The 24,058-nt window shown below is 42.2% G+C and overlaps 1 protein-coding gene across 2 annotated transcripts in view; it reads right to left on the bottom strand.

The window, feature by feature from the left end:
• Positions 1-294: 294 nt before the first annotated feature.
• LOC149467686 (rho GTPase-activating protein 11A-like) overlaps positions 295-24,058 on the bottom strand; it is a 43,035-nt gene continuing 19,271 nt past the window's right edge. Inside the window, exons 7-12 of one of the 2 annotated variants that reach the window (XM_089671303.1) lie at positions 20,740-20,820; positions 18,912-19,082; positions 17,310-17,448; positions 17,103-17,211; positions 13,405-13,537; positions 295-4,268 (exon numbers count right to left, since the gene is read on the bottom strand). In XM_089671303.1, coding sequence (XP_089527429.1) covers positions 2,773-4,268; positions 13,405-13,537; positions 17,103-17,211; positions 17,310-17,448; positions 18,912-19,082; positions 20,740-20,820 — 2,129 coding nt within the window. In that variant the 3' untranslated portion in view covers positions 295-2,772. The remainder of the gene's footprint in view (positions 4,269-13,404; positions 13,538-17,102; positions 17,212-17,309; positions 17,449-18,911; positions 19,083-20,739; positions 20,821-24,058) is intronic. The other variant, XM_089671304.1, reaches the window with a different exon arrangement.

The raw sequence follows: 24,058 nt of genomic DNA, 5'->3' as shown, positions 1-24,058 counted from the left end.
TGAGTATAACCAGCATGCTTTACTGCATATACAGACTGATTTTTACTGTTGTGGGTTTAGTAACACTTTCATTGAACAAGCTGCGGTTAGAAGCTGATCAGCTACCATACACAGCTGCAGCAGATTTTGAGTGCACCAGTTTTAGTAAATCTCCCACACTGAGTCCACAAAGTCATTTTGCTCAGAAAACAAAAAACAAATGCTATGCTCACTGAAACAGAAACAAAAACCTTGCGTAATCTCAAAAAAATAAAACCAAAAAAAACAAAAAACAAACCCACACACAAGCATGAATTTTAGACAAGTTTAAAATTTATCCATCACTAAAATGAGTCAGCCACAACATTACACACAGTCATTGTTAAGCTGCCAAAAATCTTGCAAGACTGAGAATTAACATATTAGAGTCCCCATTTACTAACCATAACATATTAAGCTTTAACATGTATTCCATCCTAAAAGATAGCCATAAAATAAATCAGTAGCATGGAAGAACAAAACATTTTAGGGATTGTAAATATGGTTTTTGACATTTTAGGGCATGTTCAAATCGTTGCTTTTCCTGGGCACCTGGGAAAATATCTTGCAAATGCCAAAGCTTTCTGTCTTCTATGGCTTCCCCAACATGGTCCAGCTGCATTAAGAAGACACAGTGTCGTGGGGTTTTCTATATCCAATATAGGATCTTAAAGCTATATTGTTGATCAGTCTGCTATTCAAGCCTTGACAGAATACATTTGGGGGATTTACTTAAACCCCAGAAATAAACCTGTGATTTAAAATGGGGAAGGAAATGTATACATACATGTTCAGTCATTAAGAAATAAATATCACCATGCAATCACTTACCATAAACTATACTATCAGTCATCCAACTGCAGTAACCTACTTAGATTTTTATATTTACAGTTCTGTTTAAAACCCAATGTTTGTTTTTAAGCAGTCAATGTGCCAGTTAGAAATAAAACCAATATTTTCAAGTTATAATTAAGACATAAATGAAATCAATAAGAAAAAAAAAAAATTACGCTGAGAAGAAAAGAACCGTAATCCACACAATTTAAAAAAAGTCTACTCCAATTCTGTTGAGTTACTCAGACTATGTGAATACATTTACAAACCAGACCTTTGAGTTGTAAATTTGAACTATTATTGGTCCTATGCATATTCTCTAGTGGAGCATTTAAATTATTTAAGGCTCACAAACAGATGTTGGGTGCAGCACAGTAACTGAACATGAACACATGGAAGCATTAGGTCTTTTCCTGTGATGCTGTACTCACTATCTTGTTACCCCCATCATTTAATACAGGGTATTTTGCATGCTTTATTTTACAGTATACCAAGATAATGTTTCTGCTTTTCTTTCATGAGTGTATGTATGTAAAATGTGCTTATTACATGTCACAAGCAGGTATAGTACACATATAAAAGGGATGCTATGGTGTAGATGGAAGAAAACAAATGTACAAAGATATATAAAGCCTATGCCACATCAAGAATGACGTCACGTCTGCCTCCCAGTTGCACCAGGAAACTTTTGGCAAGCCAGCTGAGGACGCCGTGCAGGAACTCCCTGTGCTTTCTATCTTCACAAAGCAGATAGCTGGAGACATGACACCCCATTAACGACAGATGTTTATTGAGCATTCCATTACTGTCTTGTGAGTTGGTAGTGCAATAAAATCCTGTTTTTAATCCACTTTCTACACCTAGATGGCACTTGTTTTTGCTGTTTGACTGCACACACGTCAAATATAGGGAAAAACATATAATAAACACCTGCATGCATGTGTTTTTACTCATTCTGTTAATCTTGGCAGGTTTGTTCATGACCACCCGACAGGCTTACTGCTAAATATTTTCAAAGGACAAACTGGTAACATTTAGAGCAACTTACTTTAACATGTTGTAGTATTTTACAAGTTTCTAGCCTGCACTCCCTTACCTACAAGATTATCTACGACGTAACTGTACTAGGAAACATGGTCACAACTCTTTGTTGTAGCCTGAGCCACTTAGGTGAGCAGGTGCTAGCTTGCTGTAGTTGGATAGTATAGTGTGCTGGTACTTATCTCCACTGATGTTACCCAATACAACACTGCCAACAATTACTACAACACCGTATGATAGAGGCACTTAAAAATTGTTAAGGAAAAGCTGGTACAGATTAGACTGCAGCACCTTCGAAAACTATAACTCCATTAGAAAAATGTACATAGGAAACAACCGTGAAACAGTCCATGCCATATACTACATAATAATTACCATGTGGAATTACTCTGAAAATGGCATATTTACAGATAAATACATTTAATGAAATACTGTATAGAGAACACCTCCCAAATGGCAAATTCAAGCTGCACTACCCGTGTACACAGTAAGAAGTTCAAGAGTTGCTGAGTGCAAGTTTCCACTTTATATTTCAGATGCGGAGGGAAGAGGGTAAAGTCATTCAATAACCGTGTCCCTTAGCAGGACAAAATATCCACAGCAAATGTGCATGAAGGAAGTGACAGTTTCATTGCTGTTCCGCTGTGAGGAATGTTCCATATTATATAAAATTTAAACTAGTTAAAAAAAAATAAAATAAAATTAAGCAATTTCTACCCCAAACATGTGCAAGGTGCTTTTGGAAGAGATGTAAAAAGTACACCATAGTTCCAGTGCAATGGCTCACATGTTGCCACGCATGTAAACAGAATCCACTTTTCCAGCAGTATAGATTAAAGGCAAAGCCAACAAAGCTAGGTCGATACAAGAAACACAGCTTTACAAGTCTAAAGGCTTACTAGCTGGCAAAAAAGCTACTTTCCCTATTGGGTTCTTTGGCGATCCTCTATAACGGTTATGCTCTCTATTAGACAGGATACGCAATGCATTTTTCGGACCATTTATGGACAGATCAGATTTTGCACATGTAGATCTGGTGATATCTTGGTTTGTTAGGTCTTCTAATACAGACTTTACTGGGTTTACAGAAGAGAGCACTGAGGTTGGTGCATTTTCAAATGTCTGCTTGGAAAACCTGGAACTGACTCCTTGAAAGGAGACTGTAGTTAAATGCTCACAGGAGGTGGAGTTCTCCCGACTACCTGCAGAGAAAAGTCTATAGCTTGAACGAGTTACGGAAAGCTCTGATGAAAGGGATCCATCATAACTGACTGATTTCACCATAGGCGAGCTAGCTATCCTTTCTGTTCCCCGCAAGTTGTCCACATCCCGTTTAACCCCTGAAAGGGAATTTATACGTCTAACAGACTGACGTACAGGAGTACGCTGAAATTTAATAGGGGACTTTACTTTTTGGGCACTGCTGTCATTTAGGCATAGTCTATTGAAATGCTGTATGTGATCAGACACCCTGCTAGTTCTACGAACTGGCGCAGGTACTGAGGGAATAGCCTGAAAAACTCGTGAACAATTCTCTTTGTTAGGCATTGGAATGGATAAGTTGTTTTCTGATTTTAACAGACCCACAACTTTTTCAGGAGCTGGAGAGACTGACTTAATCGAGGAGTTGCCACTACTGGATTCAAACACATCCATGTCACATTTCTGGTTGTGGTGTGAACTTTGTGTTAAGCCAGTAGATTCAGCATCGGTGTCCTCCACAATTTTCAGTAAAATCTGTGGTGAATCTTGATGTGCATTAGTTTCTGAGTATTCAGCTGGTGCCTCTAAGAAATTAGTTAAATCCTTTTCAACATTTTGTTCTTTATAGATTCTTTTTGGTGAATTTTCAATGGTACAGTGCTTGTTTGACCTGATCAGAATGTCACTCTCAGTTTGAGGCTCAGATGTGCAGGTCTTTTGATCAATGTCAACTACTGACCCAATGACCAAAGTTTCAGACTCCGTCTGTGGCTCTGAAATAAATTCTGCTGGTTCTTGTGCTGAAGAATTGCTACATTCACCAAATTCACCCAGATCACTTCCGGATTCTATAAATGCTTGTGTAATCCTGCATACAGTGTTCCGTGCTTGACATTCTTCATCCACACAGAGGGAATCTTCTCTATGGTTGTTCTCTTTGCTGTAGTTGGCAGCCACAGATTTACTCTCTTTGGGTATCGCAGGGGGTTTCCCAGTTACAAGAACAGGCTCAGAATAGCAGTTTACAGCATACAGATATCCTGATAAAGGTGTTCCATCGTCACAAACCTCACTTAATGGAGGAGGTCCAGTCCAAGACATACGATGACTTGAGTCATCAGACTTTTTAGGTGTTAGTAAATTTTCTTCAGATTTGCTTATTTTCTTTGAACCTATAAAGAGGATAAAAACAACTTTTGAGAAAAAAAAAATTTTTTTTTTTTTTAAAGGAAACAATGCATGGAATGTAGGATAGGATAGAAAATCTAAAATGCTACCTTTGAATTTTAAACAAGCATGTGCAGTGTTTAGGAATATACACCTGAATAATAATTGTCCTCTGTATATGCCCATTGAAAATGTAAATGTCATAAAAGTCAAACTGCTATAATTCAACATGTTATAACAAAAGTGGACTTTGAGAGTGTTTTAAATGGCTTCTCCTGACCAAATGTCAAAAATGTGGGGTGCAGAAGACTAGCCAAAAGATAGGGCACAACTGTAAGTGCTGGAGACCCACAGCAAGGGCAAGAACTATAGATGCAATGATGAGCAAGATTATGACCCTGATGTCCACAAGAACAGAAAGACCCCAATAAAGGGAGGCTGTGATTTACTGGATGTATGACAAGCCCAATATCATATAAAACAGGGATCTTGAATTAAAATTTACGGAGGTCCGATCAGCGAAATCTCCTTCCAGGAGAGGTCCAAATCTCGTTAGCGAGGATCTCCGACGGGGAGGAAGACAGTTTTGTTAACTAACAGTCTTCCTCCCTGTCAACTCGGGCACTCTACTCTGGATGGCTGTGCACAGCACAGCCATCCAGAGCAGTGTGCTTACAGTGAAGCGCACCCCCCCCCCCCAATAGTAAAAAACACTCCCTGCACATAGTTAACCCTTTGGAAGTAAATTTCATTTGGGTGCAGCGTTGCATGACTTGCAATTGTCACTTAAAGTAACGCAGCGCCGTAACACAAAAAGTTGCATGGTCAGGAAGGGGGGTAAATGCTCAGGAGGGTAAGTGGTTAAAGAGGTCCCACAATGTCCTCTTTTCCCCTTCACATCACTTCCCCCTTTTACATCACAGCGCTCCTAACACCACAACACAGAGCCCCTAACAAAATACACAGCCCCTTTTAATGCAAGCCCGCTTTCTGTCTTGAGCTGCAGAGAACAGAGGTCTTTGCATGTTGACTGACTGGGTGGTCGCCGGCTCCTGCCCCTCGGTCCTGATCTGCAGCTCCTCACTACATGTATTTCAGGGTGCTTTTTCTCTGCATCCAAAACGCAGAAAAAAAAAAAAATCCAACAGGCTGCATTTTCTCTGCATAGAACTGTACTGGAACACGGCAACCCGCATTAAAAAAAAAAAACAAAAAAAAAAAAAAACACATGCACTGGGAACACTCGTGTCCCTATTTAAATTGAAGAAAAATGGGGGGGGGATGAACCAGAGCGCATCAAAAACACACTTGAACGCGTCAAAAACATGCATGCAGAAACTCATCTGGACTGTTTTTCTATGGTATGAACTGTCCCTTAGGGCTGGTCCACATCAGATGTAGTCCAGTGTGTTTTTGTCTGCACAGCGTTTTCCATGTATTCCAGTTGCCCTAGTTCACACCAGTGCAGTCAGTTGCAACCAGTTTCCGGTGCATATCTAAAAAACTATAAGTAGAGCATGCTGCATTTTTTCTGCACAGAACCTTACTGGAGCACAGCAAAATGCATCAAATGCACTGGAACGGCGTGTGGTGTGAACCAGAATGCATCTGGCGTGTGTTTTTGTGGTGTGAACTGGCCCTATTCATCGAAAAAAAAAAAAAAACAAAAAACAAAAAACAAAAATTTTTTGCTAATAATTGCATCATCAAAGCCAATGACTAAAACTCAATGGGTAAGTATAGTATAACCAAAGCCTCTATATGACTATCAAACCACAATAGGTATTATTATTCATATTTTAGAATGCATCGATTTATGTTGAATTTATTCAATCCACATACAACACCTACTGTTCGATGAATTTCATGCATGTAGTGTTAACATGCCATTTTTTTTTTACCCAAAGTTGTTTTTACCCGAGGTAAGGTAATGCATGTAGGACAACTTTGCCTTAATTCGGTTGCAATGAAGCTTAAAAAAAATAAATAAAAAGTTTAACATACTAGAAGGTATAGTGTTCAATTCAACTAGGTGCCCACAGCAAAGAGGCTCCAGAATTGTTCACATATAGTGGTGTGACTTATGTTTTTCCACTCTGGATCAATGCAGGCTATTATCACTAAGGCAGACTGTTTCCTATGTGCCCAGTGCACACTGCAATGCATCTGGGAGGTGGGGTGAACGGTGGTAAAATGCAGATATGTAGCATTTTATGGAAGCACACTGAAAGGAACAGTATCACAGCACAAAGCTGTGGTGTGGAGACATAGGGGTGTTATTTTGTAAGATTATTATACAGTATTTATATAGCACCAAAAAGTTTGCTCAGCGCTGTACATTATAGTGGGGGACAGAACATGAGACAATACAGTAACAAAACCGTATACAAGGGGTTCGAGGGCCCTGCTCTTTCGAGCTTACAATCTAGGAGGGAGGGGATAGTGGCACAGGAGGAAGTGGCTGTGGGGGATGGAGTGGTAGGAGGAGTGGAGGAGATTGGCAGTTAGGTGAGGGCGGGGTAGGCTTCCCTGAAGAGATGGGTTTTCAGGGTGCGCCTGAAGGTGAGAAGGGTAGGTGACAGTCTGATGGATTGGGGTAGTGAGGATGGGGGAAGCCCTGGAGAAGTCCTGTAGTCGGGCGTGGGAGGAGGAGACCAGGGAGCTAGAAAGTAGGAAGTCTTGTGAGGAGCGAAGAGTACATGTTGGGAGTTATTTGGGTATCAGGTCGGTGAGGTAGTTCGGGGCAGTGTTATGAATGGCTTTGTACGTCAGTGTTAGTAGTTTGAATTTAATGCGTTGGGCAATCGGAAGCCAATGGAGGGAATGACAGAGTTAGGTGGCAGATGCGGAGCCGTTGGTAAGGTGGAGTTCAGGATAGACTGAAGCAGGAATAGCCTGTGTTGGGGTAGGCCGGTGAGGAGGGAGTTGCAATAGTTGAGTCGTGAGATAATAAGGGAGTGAATGAGTTGTTTAGTAGTGTCTGGGGTTAGGAACGAGTGTATTTTAGAGATGTTGCGGAGGTGGAGCCTGCATGAGTTTGCCAGCGATTGGACATGGGGTTGGAAGGACAGGTTTGAGTCTAGAGTGACACCTAGGACTTTGGCTTGCGGGGTGGGACTGATGGTGGCGTTGTTGGTCGTGATGGAGAGGGTGGGGGTGGGGGCGCAGGCAGGGGGGGAAATTAGGAGCTTGGTTTTGGAAAGGTTTAATTTGAGGAAGTGGAGCGACATCCAGTCTGATATGTCGTTCAGTAAGTGGGTGATACGGGTGGAGACTGAGGGGGTGAGGCGAGGGGTGGAGAGGTAGATTTTTGTGTCATCGGCGTAGAGGTGGTAGTTAAAGCCGTGGGAGTGTATTAGTTGGCCAAGGGAGGAGGTGTAGATGGAGAAGAGAAGGGGCCCGAGGACAGAGCCTTGGGGAACCCAAACAGAGAGGGGGAGGTGGTAGCTTTATAGGTAACGCTGAAGGAGCGTTGGGATAGATAGGAGGAGAGCCAGGAGAGAGCAGAGTCTCTGATGCCAAGGGAGTGTAGTTTATTAAGGAGGAGGGGGTGGTCAACTGTGTCGAAGGCTGCGGAGAGGTCGAGGAGTAAGAGGACTGAGTAGTGGCCATTAGCTTTGGCGGTTAGCAGGTCATTATTGATATTGAATAGGACGGTTTCGGAAGAGTGTAGGGGACGGAAGCCAGACTAGTGGATCGAGGAGGTTGTTGTCATTGAGGTGGGAGCTTTGGCGATTGTAGATTAAGAGCTCAAGGAGCTTGGATGTAAATGGCAGCAAGGAGATGGGTCTAAGGTTGCTCAGGTCGGAGGGGTCCAGGGAGGGTTTTTAGAGCATGGGGGTGATGTGCACGTGCTTTAGGGGGGAGGGGAATGCGCCAGTAGAGAGGGAGAGATTGAAGATGTGGGTGAGGGAGCGTAGGTTGGAGGAGGGTGACTGGAGGAGTTGTGTAGGGACAGGGTCAAGGGGGCAAGTGGTGAGGCGGGCTTCTGTGAAGACCTTAGTGACCTCTTCGATGGCAGCAGGGCTGAAGGAGTGGAGTGTTGGGGAGGCTTTAGTGTACGGGATGTTAGGTGTGGTGGGGGTCAGGGCGATTTCGAGGTCAGAGGAGGGGAGAGTTGCGGGGGGGGGGGAGGCTAGGTGGGGAGGTAGATTGAACATTGGCGATGTCCCTATGGATTGCGTCGATCTTTTTTGGAAGTGGTTGGCAATCTCGTGGGCGGTGAGTGTGGTGTTGGGTGGGGGGGAGATTTAAAAGGTCAAAGTTGGGGTAAAAAAAAAAAAAAAAATGTAAAACAGTGTGGTGCATTCAAATACACACATCGCACCACCCCCTCACCACAGTGCACTGCAAAGAAAAACTGACCACTGCCCACACACTAAAACTGCACATCTAGGCGTATATTTCATAAACCATGAAAAGTGGTGATAGCCATTTTCATAGCTAATTACGGTGATAATTCCTTAGCCCCTTTACGCTGGCCGCAGACAAATGTGCGGCCTCCTGGTGTCTGGGCCTAGACACTAAGCGTTCATGTAAGAAAAAAAACAGATGTGTTGAGGGCGCGCACCCTGCGCGCTCCCAGCACACATGTCTGGTACTCATGGAAAGGTCCCGGTCTGCTCTTTCGAATGGGACCTTTCCCGATCATGCGACCGCCGTGACGCCGCGTCACGGCGGTCACATGATCCCTAAACCATGCCCCACCTGCCCCCCAGCGTCTGAAACTCTTAAAGGGCAGGGAGGCGCCGGTGGGAAGGGGTTAGAGATGTTAAAGTGATATGTTATTCTTACCTGTTCTGTGCAGTTGTTTTGCAAAGAACGATCTTCCACTTCTCAGATCCCCTGCTGGTGATCTTGGCCCCTCCCTCCTGCCTTGTGCCCCCAGAGCAAGCAGCTTGCTATGGGGGCACCCAAGCAGGCCTGCTCCCAAGCCACTGCTCTGTGTGTCCATACATACACACACACATACACACCTCAACGGCTTGCCCCACCCCCTCTCCTCAGTGGCTCACAGGCTGTGATTGACAGCAGTGGGAGCCATTTGCTGCCTGAGCCAATGAGGAGGGAGGGTCCCAGAGAGTCGATAATCTCATGCACACCACTGGTACGTAATGAGTATCAGGGGGGCTGTTGCACACAGAAGGTTTTTAACTTCATGCATGAAGGTAAAAAACCTTGAGTCGATACAACCACTTAGAGAAGAGATTAGATATTTAGTTCCTACCTTACTTTTTTGTCTATTTTTGGTGATAATTACAAAGAAAGTAAAAAGGAATGTACCAGTTTAATAAACAAGCACAAAAAGGTTGTGTACAACCAGCCTTCCAGATTTTTTCCAAACAAATGCATGTCATTGGTTATAGCCACAACACAATGAAACAGCAGAAGTGCTTCTTCCATCCACCTAAAATTTGTGGATGGGGGAACTGGCACATTTTTTTCTGCGCAACCTGCTGGTTTAACGAAAAAAAAAAAAAAAATTACACACACAATTATGTACAGTGCCTTGAGAGTATTCATACCCCTTGAAATTTTCCACATTTTGTCATGTTACAACCAAAGATTGGGCCATTCTGACACATGAATATGCTTTGATCTAAAACATTCCATTGTAGCTCTGGATGTATGTTTAGGGTCGTTGTCCTGCTAGAAGGTGAACCTCTGCCCCAGTCTCAAGTCTTTTGCAGACTCAGGTATCCTTCTAAGATTGCCCTGTATTTGGCTCCATCCATCTTCCCATCAACTCTGACCAGCTTCTCTGCCCCTGCTGAAGAAAAGCATCCCCACAACATGATGCTGCTACCACCATGTTTCACAGTGGGGATGGTGTGTTCAATGTGATGTGCACACTGAACACACATAGCATTTTGATTTTACGCCACAAAGTTCAATTTTGGTCTCAACTGACCAGAGCAGCTTCTTCCACGTGTTTGCTGTGTCCCCCACATGGCTTCTCACAGATGGGACTTCTTATGGCTTTTTAACAATGGCTTTCTTCTTGCCCCTCTTCCACAAAAGGCCAGACCTATGGCGTGCACTAATAGTTGTCCAGTGGACAGATTCTCCCACCTGAGCTGTGGATCTCTGCAGCTCCTCCAGTTACCATGGGCTTCTTGGCTGCTCCTCTGATTAATGCTCGGCAGCCTGTCAGTTTAGGTGGATGGCCATGTCTTGTTTGGTTTGCAGTTGTGCCATACTCTTTCCATTTTCATTGAACAGTGCTCTGTGGGATGTTCAAAGCTTAGGATTTTTTTTTTTTTAGAACCCAACGCTGCTTTAAACTTCTCCACAACTTTATCCCTGACCTGTCTGGTGTGTTCCTTTGCCTTCATGATGCTCTTTGTTCACTAATGTTCTCTAAAAAACCCCTGAGGGCTTCACAGAACAGCTGTATTTATACTGAGATTAAATTACACACAGGTGGACTATTTACTAATTAGGTGCCACTAGATTTTAGTTAGGGGGCTGAATACAAATGCACACCACACTTTTCACATTTTTACTTGTAAAAAATGTTGAAAACCATTGATCATTTTCCTTCCACTTCACAATTATGTGCCACTTTGTGTTGGTCTATCACATAAATTCCCAATAAAATGCATTTACGTTTTTTCGGTGTAACATGACAAAATTTGGAAAATTTCAAGGGGTATGAATACTTTTTCAAGACACTGTATGGCCTTGCCTTATACTCCACTGTTTATTAAACAGCCTTAGAGCAGCAGTGAAACATAGCTGTGAGAAACAGTGAAAAGATAAACCACGATGCAATGCAAGTATCATGGTTTAGTAAATGGACACCTTAGTGTGCAAACACTGTAAACCGCGAGCCCCAGATCTCACATTTTTCAAATACATTAGCTCAAAGCATCAGGATTCCTAACTTGTTTTTCTATTAGAATTCTTGGTAGTACTGAGCAGTTGGAAACCTTTTTAAAATTATATGGCACTGCATTGAGGTAACTCTGGACTCACTACTTGGGCTTGGTAGCCACATTGTCAGCCTTTATTAATTTTGTAAAAGCTTTATCTCAAAAGAAAAAAAAAATGCTGTGACTGCTTAAAAAAGTGTTAGCTGGAGTCAGGCTTTAATTAGCCACTTATGTAAAGTCCATCTAAATCTCCACAAATACAGAAACGTGAGCATAGCTACCCTAACACAGGTGGTGTGTTACCATGTTATAAGTGAAAAAAAGCCTGAAAAAAAAAAAAAAAAAAAAAAACTACTGCAGTCATGACATCTAAAGGACTGGTAAGCTGCACAATATAATATTTTGGTCTTGGTTTCAGATACACAATCTGCACAGAATGACCTGGTTTGATAGGGTTTTAACAAGGTACACCCTTCTAAGGAGTGTGGGGTAATGACAATGTGAATAAAATGGCCCTGATCAGTTTCAACACAACAGAAGCAGGTATGGTTATGCAATGCAGTATGATACAATCTTGCTCTGATCAATATGCTTTACGTTTTCTTTCAGGCACCAAACCTTGGCCTCAAATGTGGGCATCAGATCTTGTGGGCTCAAGCAGGTGGCACAGCATCAAATTTGACACTTCTGATTTCACCACAACTTGGGGTGCATGTTGAGCAACCTGTGCCAAAATGTTGCTCAACAGTACAGTTTGCAATTTGGAGACTGCAGCTCTGAGCACGTGTAAAGATAGCACGACACCACTATTTGCTAATCTGAAGATAACTGTCAGTGTACAAAGCATGTCTGATTGTTTTGAAGAGAATATTCTCTTCACTTGTCATGCAACTATATCATGTTACCAACATCTCTCTGCAGTAATCTCTCCTCCTAGGCTGCAACTTGTGAAATAAGAAGCAGAAGCAGAATAGTGGATCCTGTGACCAGAGTTTAAAAGAGAATTTCATGATGTTTTTTTTTTTGTATGTGAAAGTGTTCAATGCATTTGCCAGGTGTTGGTGCTGGCAAAAAAAGAAGAGAGGGCACACTCTCCTCATGCATTACCGTGATACAAAGAAATTTATTGTGATAAAAACAAATGGATACTCACAAACCAATAGGTCATAAAAACAGAGAGAGAGCCACAATTAACGGTCCCAGAGCTCTGAGGAAGGGAGCTCGATTCCCGAAACACATTAGCACTTTCCACTACAGGATTCCCGCTACTTGGGACCGTCAATTGTGTCTCTCTCTGTTTTTATGACCTATTGGTTTGGGAGTATCCATTTGTTTTTAAATCACAATACATTTCTTTGTATCACGGTAATGCATGAGGAGAGTGCACCCTCTGTTATTCTTTTTTACTAGTACCAAGACTCCCCAATCTTAGGTGGGCTGCACCTTAGCGAGTGATGGTATCCGTGATCCTGTGCTGTATGAAGATCTGAGCGCTGCTTTTAGAATATATTGGAGCATTTACCAGGTGTCCTACATTTAATTTTGGTATCTTGACTATTGCTTTAAAGTGGAATTCCACCCAAAAGTGGAAGCTCTGCTTGTTTGCCTCCTCCCCCCCTCAACTGCCGTATTTGGCACCTTTTGCAGGGGCAGGATTAAGCGGGTACCACCTCCTTCCTCCTGCAGTCTCCTGGGAACCTTCACAGGTCCCAGAACACTGCCAGACCAATTAGGATGCACAGCGCAACTCGCGCATGCGCAGTGGGCACCTGGCTGTGGCAAGCCGTCACAGCCTGGTGCCCACAGTTGAGATGCCGCCGCCGTGGAGAGTAGAAAGGAAGAAGGGACGGCACGGGTGAGCACATCGCTGGACCCTGGGACAGGTAAGTGTGTGTTTATTAAAAGTCAGCAGCTACAGTTTTTGTAGCTGCAGACTATTAATAAACACAAAAACGGCTGGAACTCCACTTTAGGATTTTAGAAATTCTATTTTTATAGCAATGTCCCATCTTTCCTAAATTTCTAGTAACATTAAAAATGCCAACTTTATTCAAATGTAAATTTACTTACTAATAAATACCGCCCTCTATACAGCCAAGCTAAAGCGCAGCTTCCTTGCTTTGTCCCAGGAGGTGGGAATTTGGAGCACATTCATCCAAAGTAAACATTTCACAGTAAGGACTTTGATCATGTTTACATTACTAGATTAGTCCAACATTTACACTAGAACTGGAAATATCTATTTTAAAGGCAGACGAACTCTTACCTGCACTTACAAATGGACTTTCAACTGGAGAACAGTGATCCTCCAATTTGTTTTCGGGAACTGGCAATTCTTGCGAGTTTGCTAGTCTCCAGCCAATATTTTGAGAACGAATGCTAGAAGAATAACCTGAGTTCTAGAAGGAATCCAAATATATGTCAGTAAGAAAACAGCATGTCCTACTAAAAAGGTGACCTCATGAAAAAGAATGTAAACAGCTTTCTACTCCGAGCTCCACAGGTAGCAAAGAATAGGATTCAGTCTTCCTTTTGAACATGTTTACTAAAACTGAATATTCTTCAATACAAATGTACAGGAACCTATTTCTGGAACAATCAATTAAAAATTTCAAGTTTTCTCACGCCACTTTTTGCTCACATTCCCAAGGCAACAAATTACATGTAGCACTTTTCCCATCTTTCTAACTTGTGTCATTGTTAAGATCGTATGGTCAACAGCGCCCCCTACCCCCAATACTTTAAATATTTATCTTGCATGATGCATAGGTTGAAGAAGAGCCATTCAAGGCTAAAGTTTTTTTTTTTTTTTTTACCTTAATGCATTAAGGTAAAGAAACCTTCCAGCATCTGCTCCCCCCAGCCGCCCCTCCCTCAGTACTTACCTGGCTCCTCTACTCTTTTTCGATCCAGCCCTGCATCTCAGAGCAGCATCACTGCTCTCTCTCTTTCAACAGGCACAGAGGCAGTAGGGGGAATCATTGGCTCCTGCAAATCAAATCCTATGAGGAGGAAGCGGGGTGACAGGGCCTAGCCGTGAGCACCTATAGACACAGAGCCCGGCTCGATGGTGGGCCTGCATATCTGCCCCATAACAAGTGCTTGCTATCCTACAGAAAAGAAGGATCCAGACATGCCAGCAAGGGACCCAGGAAGTGGGGGTTCAGGGCCACTGTGCAATACAATTGCACAATGTAGGTGAATATAACAGGTTTGTTATATTAATATAAAAAATGCCTTTAATAAAATGCTTTAACCAAGATTTACATCACTTATCTCAGAAACCAAGGATCACTTGGTCTTTTTTCTGCCATCACTTTTCTGTTTCTAAGTTGGGCATCCCAGCAACCAAAGTCGCAAGGCAGTAGGAGCCAAGCAACTAAAGACCCAAGGCAGCAGGGGCCACTGACTCTCAGCAACCAAGGACACGTGTTGGCAGCTCTTGTACTGTGTGTTGGGGTACCACTGACGAGGGAAAGCATTGTGCACTCAGAAAAGTGTGTGCTTCCAAATACAATGTTTAACATGATTTATCACAACATACAGGTGTAAAGAGACCTTAACACAACTGTACTCATTTTGTAAGGTGGTGTCAGGCATTTATTTCTGCAGAAGCCCCTTTTTTGCAGAAGGGGCAGCTTACATTATTTTCTCAGGCTTACTTTAACAATAACAGTAAGTGACGGTGGGAATGTTTTTGACTCTCATAGTCCAGCTGCTAATGAGATGCTCTACTATAATAATTCTTGAGCTTGAAAAAAGGTGAAATGTATCATGGAAAAAAAACAAAAACCTACAAGAGGTGAATTCTGTTATCAATAGGATTTCATTATTGCGAGTCCACAAGACTCACCATACCAGTATCACTCTACAAACTACTGAAATGACTTGAGTTAGGAGGTATTCCTGAAACTTTGCACAAGCTTGTGATTACTATTGGTATTTTCACAATTAATACTGGTTGCTCTACCACATTTTATTCACTATACAGTAATACCTCGGTTTACGAATGCCTCGGTTAACGTAATTTTCGGTTTAGGAATAAAAATCCATTGCAAATAATGCCTTGGTTTACGAATTTAAAAAAAAAAAAAATTTTCGCAATACGAACTGTATGCCAGTGCTGATTTTTAAATACAATTGCCGTTTTTTTTTTTCTTCACTATAGCTCACAACATTAGCTGTCACTTTCCCTGGAGTTACAGGAAACTTTGTATATTTTAAGAAACTGAAAGGAAAGATTGTTTCTATTAACCTGGGGAAATAAGCTAAAAGAAACTCTTTTAGCTGGAGGGGGAAAGTGACAGCTGAATTTCTGAACTATTGTATAGTGAAGGAAAAAAAAAAAAAAAGCGGTAATTACATTTAAAAACTGGCACCTGACAGCTGAGTGTAAAAGAATTGCCGGCAATTAAAAAAAAAAAAAATTAAAAAAACAGCATCCATACCAAGCCCCCCCAAAAACCCGTACCAGTCCCTTATCAGAGCATGCAGTCCAGCAGGTAAAGAAAGAAGGGGGGTGGTGAAACTAGCGAGCCCCCCCTTCCTGAACCATACCAGGCCACATGCCCTCAACATGGGGGGGGGGGGGGGGGTTTGGGACAGGGGGCTCCCCCCCGAAGCACCTTGTCCCCATGTTGATGGGGCCAAGGGCCCCTTATCCTGGCCAGTGGTTGTGGGGCCTGCGGGCAGGTGGCTTATCGGAATCTGGAAGCCCCCTTTAACAAAGGGGCCCCCAGATTCCCCCCCATGTGAATGAGTACCCCATTCTCATTCACAAAAAAAAAACAAACAAAAAAAAAAACAGGACACGGTCTTTGACAAGTACTTTAATAAAATAAATATCTAAAAGAATGTCCCCCCGCAGTAGATCCAACGTCAATCACGATGTAAGCCGCCGCTGATCCGAAAGGATAAAAAAACAAAAAAAAAAAACCACAAAAGGTTCCGTTCAATGCTGGCTGCCAGCCCTCTGCCTCTGACCTGGCTTGACAGTTCTTAAATATGTAAGGGGCGGGGCCACCTGGGGACATTACCCGAGTGACTCCACCCCATGTGACATCATTGATGTCACATGAGGTGGGTCACATGCGTTTTTTCCTTTCCGGCGGCGGACATCGTTATTGATGTTGGATCTACCGCGGGGGAACATTCTTTTAGATTTTTCTTTTATTAAAGGACTTGTCAAAGACCGCGTCCTGTCCTTTTTTACACTACACTTTTTGTTTTTTGTGAATGAGGATGGGGCATTCTCATTCACATGGGAGGAGGAGGGGCCAGGATCTGGGGGCCCCCTTGTTAAAAGGAAGCTTCCAGATTATGATAAGCCCCCCTGACTGCAGACCCCTACAACCACCAGCCAGGGTTGTGGGGAAAAGGCCCCTGTCCCCATCAACATGGGGACAAGGTGGTTTGGGGGGTGGTTGAGCGAGACCCCCTGCCCCAAAGCACCCCCCCATGCGTTCACTCGTCCCCCCCGCCCCCCCCTTTCCTGACGGGATGCATGCTTGGATAAGGGTCCGGTATAGATTTGGGGGGGGGGGCGCCATGCCATTTTGTTTTTAAATTTTGGTGTGGGAGTTCCTGTTAAAATCCATACCAGACCCAAAGGGCTTGGAAAGGATTGGATGGGAGGGGGAACCCCCATACCTTTTTTTTTTTTTTTACTTGCCGGCAATTCTTTTACATTCAGCTGTCAGTGGGGAACCCCGCTGACAGCTAAAACATTAACACATGGTTGTCACTACTAAAATACCATTGAGTTAATAAAAATAACTCATACGGTATTTTGGTAGCATTTACTGTTTTTCTGACCTTCGGAACGGATTAATTGGTTTTCAAAGCATTCCTATGGGAAACAGTGTTTCGATTTACGAATTTTTCGCTATATGAAAAGTCCTGCAGAACTAATTAAATTCGTAAACCAAGGTATTGACTCTGCCTTAGTATTTATTAGCCACTTACCACTTCTTTACTACTTTTGCCCAAACTAAACCGAAGTCTAAGCGATCTGCGTACCATCTCTTTGCGACTTATTTTAGGGGAAAAGCAGCCCGTTTTTCCTGACTCCACTCTACATGATAAAAATAGATAAAAAAAATCAATTTTAAAAAATATAAAATCGGAATCTACCAACAGCACAAAAGTGAAAAGAACTTGTAAATAATTTACCTTTGTACTTTCCTGTTTTCATACCTCTTGCTGCGCCTCAAGTTACTAGAGCTGGAGAGATGTTTGCTGCCAGAGACAGATGGTGAAAAAGAGTTTTCTGATATTTCAAATGAAACACAAGGGCTTCCTTCTGTACGGGCTTGATGGGAAACAAAAAGAAATGACTTAGATCAAATGTATGTAATATTGTGTTTTGACAATATGGTTTGGTTCAATGTATCTGAGCAACAGATATCCACTTAAAATACATGTCAGCCAAGCAGGTTTAAATATATCAAAAGGACAGGAATGATTTGTCAAATTGCACCTTAATCTCAAACACTGCATAAAAACTAAGGGGCATAGTGAATAGTGAAGAAATCGGTTTAAGAAAGGACTCTTTAAAGGCATTTTACTGATTAAACTGCTCTTACTGTAAAGTGATATTAAAAAGGTTCAGGGTTTTTTTTTTTTTTCATTAAAAACCAAAAACATATATTTACCTGCTGCTCTGTGCAATGGTTTTGCACAGGGCAGCCCTAATCCTCTTCTTTTCGGGTCCCTGCCAGTGCTCCTGGTTGCTCTCCCTTTACCAGTGTCAACAGCAAGCTGGTTGCTATGGGGCATTGGTGTGTGCTCGCTCCGGAGCATTGCTCTATGCTTCCATAAGATGTATAGAGCTGCAGCTCAGACCTGCCCTCTCTTCACTGGCTGTGATTGACAGAAATGGGAGCCAATGGTTCCAGTTGCTGTGTCCCAGCCAATTAGGAAAAAGAGACCCTGCACAGCCAAGGCGAGTAAGTATTAGGCGGGGCTGTGGGGGGGGGGGGGGGGAAGCAGCACACAGAAGGTTTTTTTTTTTTTTAACTTCATGCATAGAATGCATGAAGGTAACAAAACCATCAGCCTTTACAACCACTTTAAGCTGGCCATACATTATACAATTTTCTGGTTTACTTTCCTTTATATTTACTTTCAATTTGTATGCAATCAGACAGGCCCTTGAGCTACATAACTGAAAGTGTTTAGGTTTGGCTTCTTATTATACGGTTTCGATAAATCTAAAGGAAAATTGTACTAGAAAATTGTATAATGCATGGCCAGCCTTACTGCGAGAGGAAGCAACAGCTATATTACTGTCCCTCCGAAGTGGGAACTTCTGGTCTAAGCTCCTGCCACATTACATGCTGCCTCTGTGTCTGCCCCTCCCCCCTACGCGACCACAAAATACAAAGCCTTCTGTGAATGAACAGCAGAGGGGAGGGACAGGCAGAAATATATGTGAGAAGGCAGCCTCTCTCCTGTCAGTGCTGAGAGTGTAGTGATAGCTGAATTGTACCATGTTCAGTAAAAAGGTCAGGTGTAAATAAAGGAGATAAGTTCATGAGGTGGCATGAACCTCGTTGGACGCAACTCATGGTAAGCCAGCACATTTTACAAACTGGCTGAATTCCTGGAGTTCAGTTTTAAATCTACCATAGCAACCTTTCTTACCCATGTCAAAATTGGCAACAGTTTGCCTGAGAGGTGAATTTTCTTTCCTCCGAACCAAATTTACAGGAGTTACGAGAGGATAAACTTGGTAATTCTTTCAACTTTAACTATAATAACACAACTACTTACCAGAGGATGGTGTGGATCCACCACCAAATAGAGTACTCGGCAGCAGCTCAAAAGTAAGATTCTGTTTTATAGATTTTCTTTTCTTATTTGAAATTCCTTGCACAGAATCCACAGGAAGTTTTCTTTTGGTGCTTGGAGTAAGGATGAAAGGTGTCACCATGGAGCTCAAAACTAGATGGACAAAAAGCATACATAAGGAATCTTTTTTTTTTTTTTTTTCAATTGCAACAATAGAAAATGCTGTAAAGCACTGGGTCCCAAACAAAAGTATGCACCAGGGCATTTAGTGATACACGTAAAAAAACTGAATAATGGCAGACTTTAAATTAATATTATTACTATAAACAATCTGTACAGTAGACTGTAGCAACGCAGGTCTAGGCGGACAAGAGCAGTGAAGTGATCTACTGTCACCTACCTTCTGCCACTGACAGCAGTCACAGCATTCTGCACGCACTCTACAGATAACCCTTGAGTCTGTGCAACAGTGATCTGCAAAATCGCTGTGACCACATTAGGCATTCTAGAACAAATCGCCCAGGGAGCTGCACAACTTTAGAAAAACCTCATGGTGCCTGAGTGCTTACTGCACTCCACTGACAGACCACTGCCGTGCTGTATCGTTCCGCCAGTGCCTGTTACAGCTAAGCATCAAGTGCCCCTCCATAAAGCACTTGCTGACAGCCAGATGTACCCTAGGCCTAGGGAAGAGCTTGGAGGGGAGACAAAACAGTGTTCCTGATGAACTGGCGAGCACTATTACACTAAAGCTGACCAAACATGGACCAAAAGTCGGACAGTTCAGCAGGGGTAGAATTTCGATGAATGTATGGGCAGGGTGCTTGTACAGAAGTCACTCTACAGGTAGATTTTCTGTACAACAGCCCTGCCACATTTTTGCCGCTCCATCAGCACTGCTGGATAGAGGAGCAGTAGGAGGATTCCCTCAACCCCCTCGAATGCATAGATGGGGGAAAACAAATTTTTTTTTTTGGTTCAACCTGCAAGTTGGAAAAAAAATAAAAATAATCGATGGGCTGTCTACATCTGTGATTGAAGGCATCAAATTACCTTTACTATTCCACTGTTTTATAATCCCATTACTGGCCCATTTATATACAGTGGCAACATACTGAAATAGCAACTATATTATTAAAAATATTTTGCTAGTATGAAGTGTGCAATTTAAGGAAATGAGCTGCCAAGGGGTATGCAAGAGATTGGGAACCAATGCTGTAAAGCATAAGGTGAGGCTACAAAAGTATTAGACATATTAGAAGTGGATTCAACTTTAAGGTGCTTTATTAGCCTGCAGAAAGTGTTAAAAGCATCTTCCAAGCATAGAATTCAAGAGGCAAGCAAGATAATACAACAAAGGGTTTATTTATAAAGTGAAAGCAACATTCACAAAAGATTCTCTGGTGGTGAATGAGTGTTATTTAAAAAACACATGGGCCTGAAGATTCCCCTGCAGAGAATGTTTGCCGATTGTTGGATTCACTGCTTTATAAATATGCTCCTAAATGTTTTGCATTCTACTGCAGCACAAAAAAAAAAAAGATTAAAAAAAAAAAAAATTGTGAAAGGTTTCAGGTACATTCAAAAAGTAATTCTGTTTACTATATAAATGGTCTCCTTAAATATCAATTTACAAAAGCAAACTCAGTACAGTAAACAAAATGATGCAATGGATACAGTACAGTAAAAGCCAGTACCGAAATGTAATTGAAACCCTTCCAGTTTTAAGTTAACAAGTTTTATAATGCAATCCATGCATGAAAAGTATAAATGCGGCTTGTATTGTGACCATTAGTTAGTAAATACCTACCAATCCTGTCTGTCTGAGGTGTGGAAGTACAGGTAGGTGTTCTATTAGTTTTAAGTTTATTCAGTGCTCCACTAACAAAATCTGAAATGCAAGACATAAACTAAGCAGTCTTCCAAGGAATTTAAAATAGACTACAGGGGTCACATAATGTAAGTAATTTCACTCAACAGCTGCACGATCGAATCCCATTTTATGCTCGCTCTACCACTTACGTAAAAGCTATAAATTCTGTTTCCCAATGGTGGCAAAATTAGGGGTAGTTATTAAACAAGGATAATGTTTCTATAAAACATAGGTTCTCAAACCCATCTCTTCAAGCCTTCCTGATTATCCTTTCACATTTAAGTGGCTCCCAGCAGTCCAACAAAGGCAAACTGCGTCAACATCTCCAGTGGGTACAGAACTCTAAATATTGAATTTTAAAATAACAGAGTTCTATCCCATGTTTTTCCTTGAAAAGTGCTCCAAACAAGAACACTGCTCAGGTGGTGTGAAAGCTGCTGATTGGAGCATAGTACAGCAGCTGTCAGACCGCAGCACTCTATGTTGAGCAGTGGTCCAGATCTTCAGCGTGCTGCTAGCACAGGAAGTTTCAAGAAAGACTGCAACACACAATTACATTAAAGGACAAGTGTGGGAAATAAAACAAACATACATACTCACCTCTATGGCTGCAGCATTGCCGTGATGCTGCAGATGTCCCCTGCTGGCTCAAAGTCCAAAAACTGCAACCGCAGATCGCTCAGTCACTGCTCTCTGCTCAGAGCAGCCTGAGGACTGTCAGTCACTGTGCTCTGCCCCTCCAGTGCACACTGGGGCGCCAGGCTAGAGACACAACTCCAGTCAGATTTAAAAAAAAAAAAAAAAAAAAGGTGAGTTAATTTGGTCTTTTTTATTATTACTTTTTTGCAGCAATTGCTTTATTTATCATCAATAAAATACACATCATACTAGAGCAGAGGATTGCATGTAGAATGCATTAAAAGGATACGTTCACCTTTCATAACGTTACACCCATATTCAGGGTGTAACATGCTACAGGTCATGAAAAAAACAGCCCCCACTCCTGCTTGCTTTGACAGCTAGTGGACTCCCCCCCCTCCACTAGCTGTCAAAATTAAAAAGTGCGCATGGCCACGTCACTCATTCACAGTCCTCTGTGAAGGAGAAAACTAAAATTCCGGACAGCGTCAGTGGCTGTTGGCTTGTAGCTGTTAATAAACTACCACAGCGCGGATTCTTTCTCTCTTTCTTTCTGAGTGTATTGGCTTGCTTGTACGGGATGTACAGGCAAGCAGATATACTGACAGTCTGCAGGAGACCTGCATAGCCCCAGAGATCTGCCGATCCAATGCTTTACAGGCTCCTGCAACAAAAAAAATAAATGCACTTTTTTTTTACCTGTGAAAAAATGTGCATTTATTATTCTTGTCAAAAGGTAAACCTATCCTTTAAAAGTAAAAACCTTTAGCCTTTAGGAGCCTAAGAGGGAAAGAGCAGAGAGTTACTGCTTTCATACACAGAACTGGATCAAGACCAGGCTGGGGGAGATGCAGAGGTGGTTTTTCACCTTAATGCAGAGAATGCACTAGGGTAAAAAACAAAAAACCATTAGCCTTTCGAACCACTTTACATTCTTTTTTCCTAAAAGAATATACATTTACTTACCTGCTCTGTAAAATAGAATTGCACAGAGTAGTCCTGAATCTCCTCTTCTGGAGTTCCTCCCTACCAGCACTCTGAGCTCCTCCTATTCTGTCTGCGCCACCATAGAAAGCCGCTTGCTATGGGGGGGGGGGGGGGGACACGGAGGAGGGGAAAGATGTGTGTGCCCAATCCTGAGCCAGGCTGTGCGTGTGTCTATAGATTCACAAAAAACTCTCCTGCAACATGACACCTACAAGTTAGTGGTGGTAGCTGGAAAGCCTGGAGAGATAAGCGAGCCATGGAAGTCTGCCCAGTGATGGCTTGTTTAATGCTTGTTCTCGTTTGACCCTGGGTGTCAAGTCAAACTGTGTACACCATTTAACCAATCTGGTTAGGTGGGATGCCTCAGTAAATTTGACAGGGTCTGAGAAGCCCATTTTCCCAAGCTTTAGCAGAGTTAGAAGACATCTTTATTTAGCTGGTTTTCCAGCCTAAATATACCGTACTTCAGGAACTGGTAGGGATTGAAGGTGGTATAGTAATGGCACAATATTAATCTTGAGGACATGGTAATGACCGAACCAGGCAAAGGCTTTCCTGTTTCTTAGTTGTAGCTCCTTCTTGATTGCCTTGGCTAAGGGGCTAATGTTTAAAAATAAAATAGATAATAGGGATTATTGGTCTCTAGGTATATGAGATGAGGGTCATTTAAAAAAGGAAAAAGTGCTAGCATATCCTGATTTTAGCACACTAAAGGTGTAGCCATTTTGGCCCAGTGCATTTCATGATTTCATGGATGGGAGAACGCTCAGGAATTTGTATTTTCAGGATGATCCAGGTCCTGTTCAATTTCATCAAAGTTTAGGCATGCTTGAAGTCTATACTTATTGTTAGGTGACCAAGCACTTGGCCAACTGAATCAGGTTTGAACCTGTTGTGTCCAGGTTGTATCGCCTCTACCCTAAAGGAAATCTATAGTCACAGCATACATTCATACATTTTCACATAAATCAGTATTGCAATAGCCATACAAACAATGGTTATTTGTTTACAATCTCCCTTCATTTTCTGAGTTCTCCCTGTATGCTAGCCACCTCTTTCCACAATTTCAAAGTACAAAGTTTACAAACTTTAAGAACGTCCAGAGTAACAGTAGGCTGTAAAAATTTTTAATACAATGTGGAAATGAATATAGGAGTTTGACCGTAGCTACACTTTAAAGGCGCAAGTCATCTCAGGGGATAATCTGCCTGCTTTATCTGTCCCTAAAAAAGAAAATTTGAGGAATCTAAAATTTTTTGCCCCTGTAGCACCGAGGACATTGGCAAGCATTCTGCCTTTGTTTCCATTTTTTTAAAAGGCACTCCTACACTGTATGAACTCTATAAAGAGTTCAATCTGTCTCAGAGTTTGAAGCTGTTCCCCTACCTTTCTGGGGACCCTGTATGTGCGATCAAGCTCTAAAGTTATCATTGTGAGGTTTACCCAGAATATTATTCATAAAAGCTGTTGCCGTTGACTCTACGTCAAGGCCTAGTGTAGCTTCTGGGATACCCACCAGGTATTATATAATTACGTCTGTATCTTCCAGTTGTAGCTGAGATGAGGAAATGTATTAGTGTTGGGCCTGTGCCATCTTTATTGTCCCCACCTGTGGGCTCAAATAGAGGGG

The sequence above is a fragment of the Staurois parvus genome, unplaced genomic scaffold (assembly GCF_062004578.1).
Source record: "Staurois parvus isolate SC_StPar_1 unplaced genomic scaffold, SC_StPar_1.0 ptg000104l, whole genome shotgun sequence".
Taxonomy (NCBI): domain Eukaryota; kingdom Metazoa; phylum Chordata; class Amphibia; order Anura; family Ranidae; genus Staurois; species Staurois parvus.
Note: the sequence above shows the minus strand (reverse complement) of the source record. Positions and strands in the feature narration are given on the sequence as shown.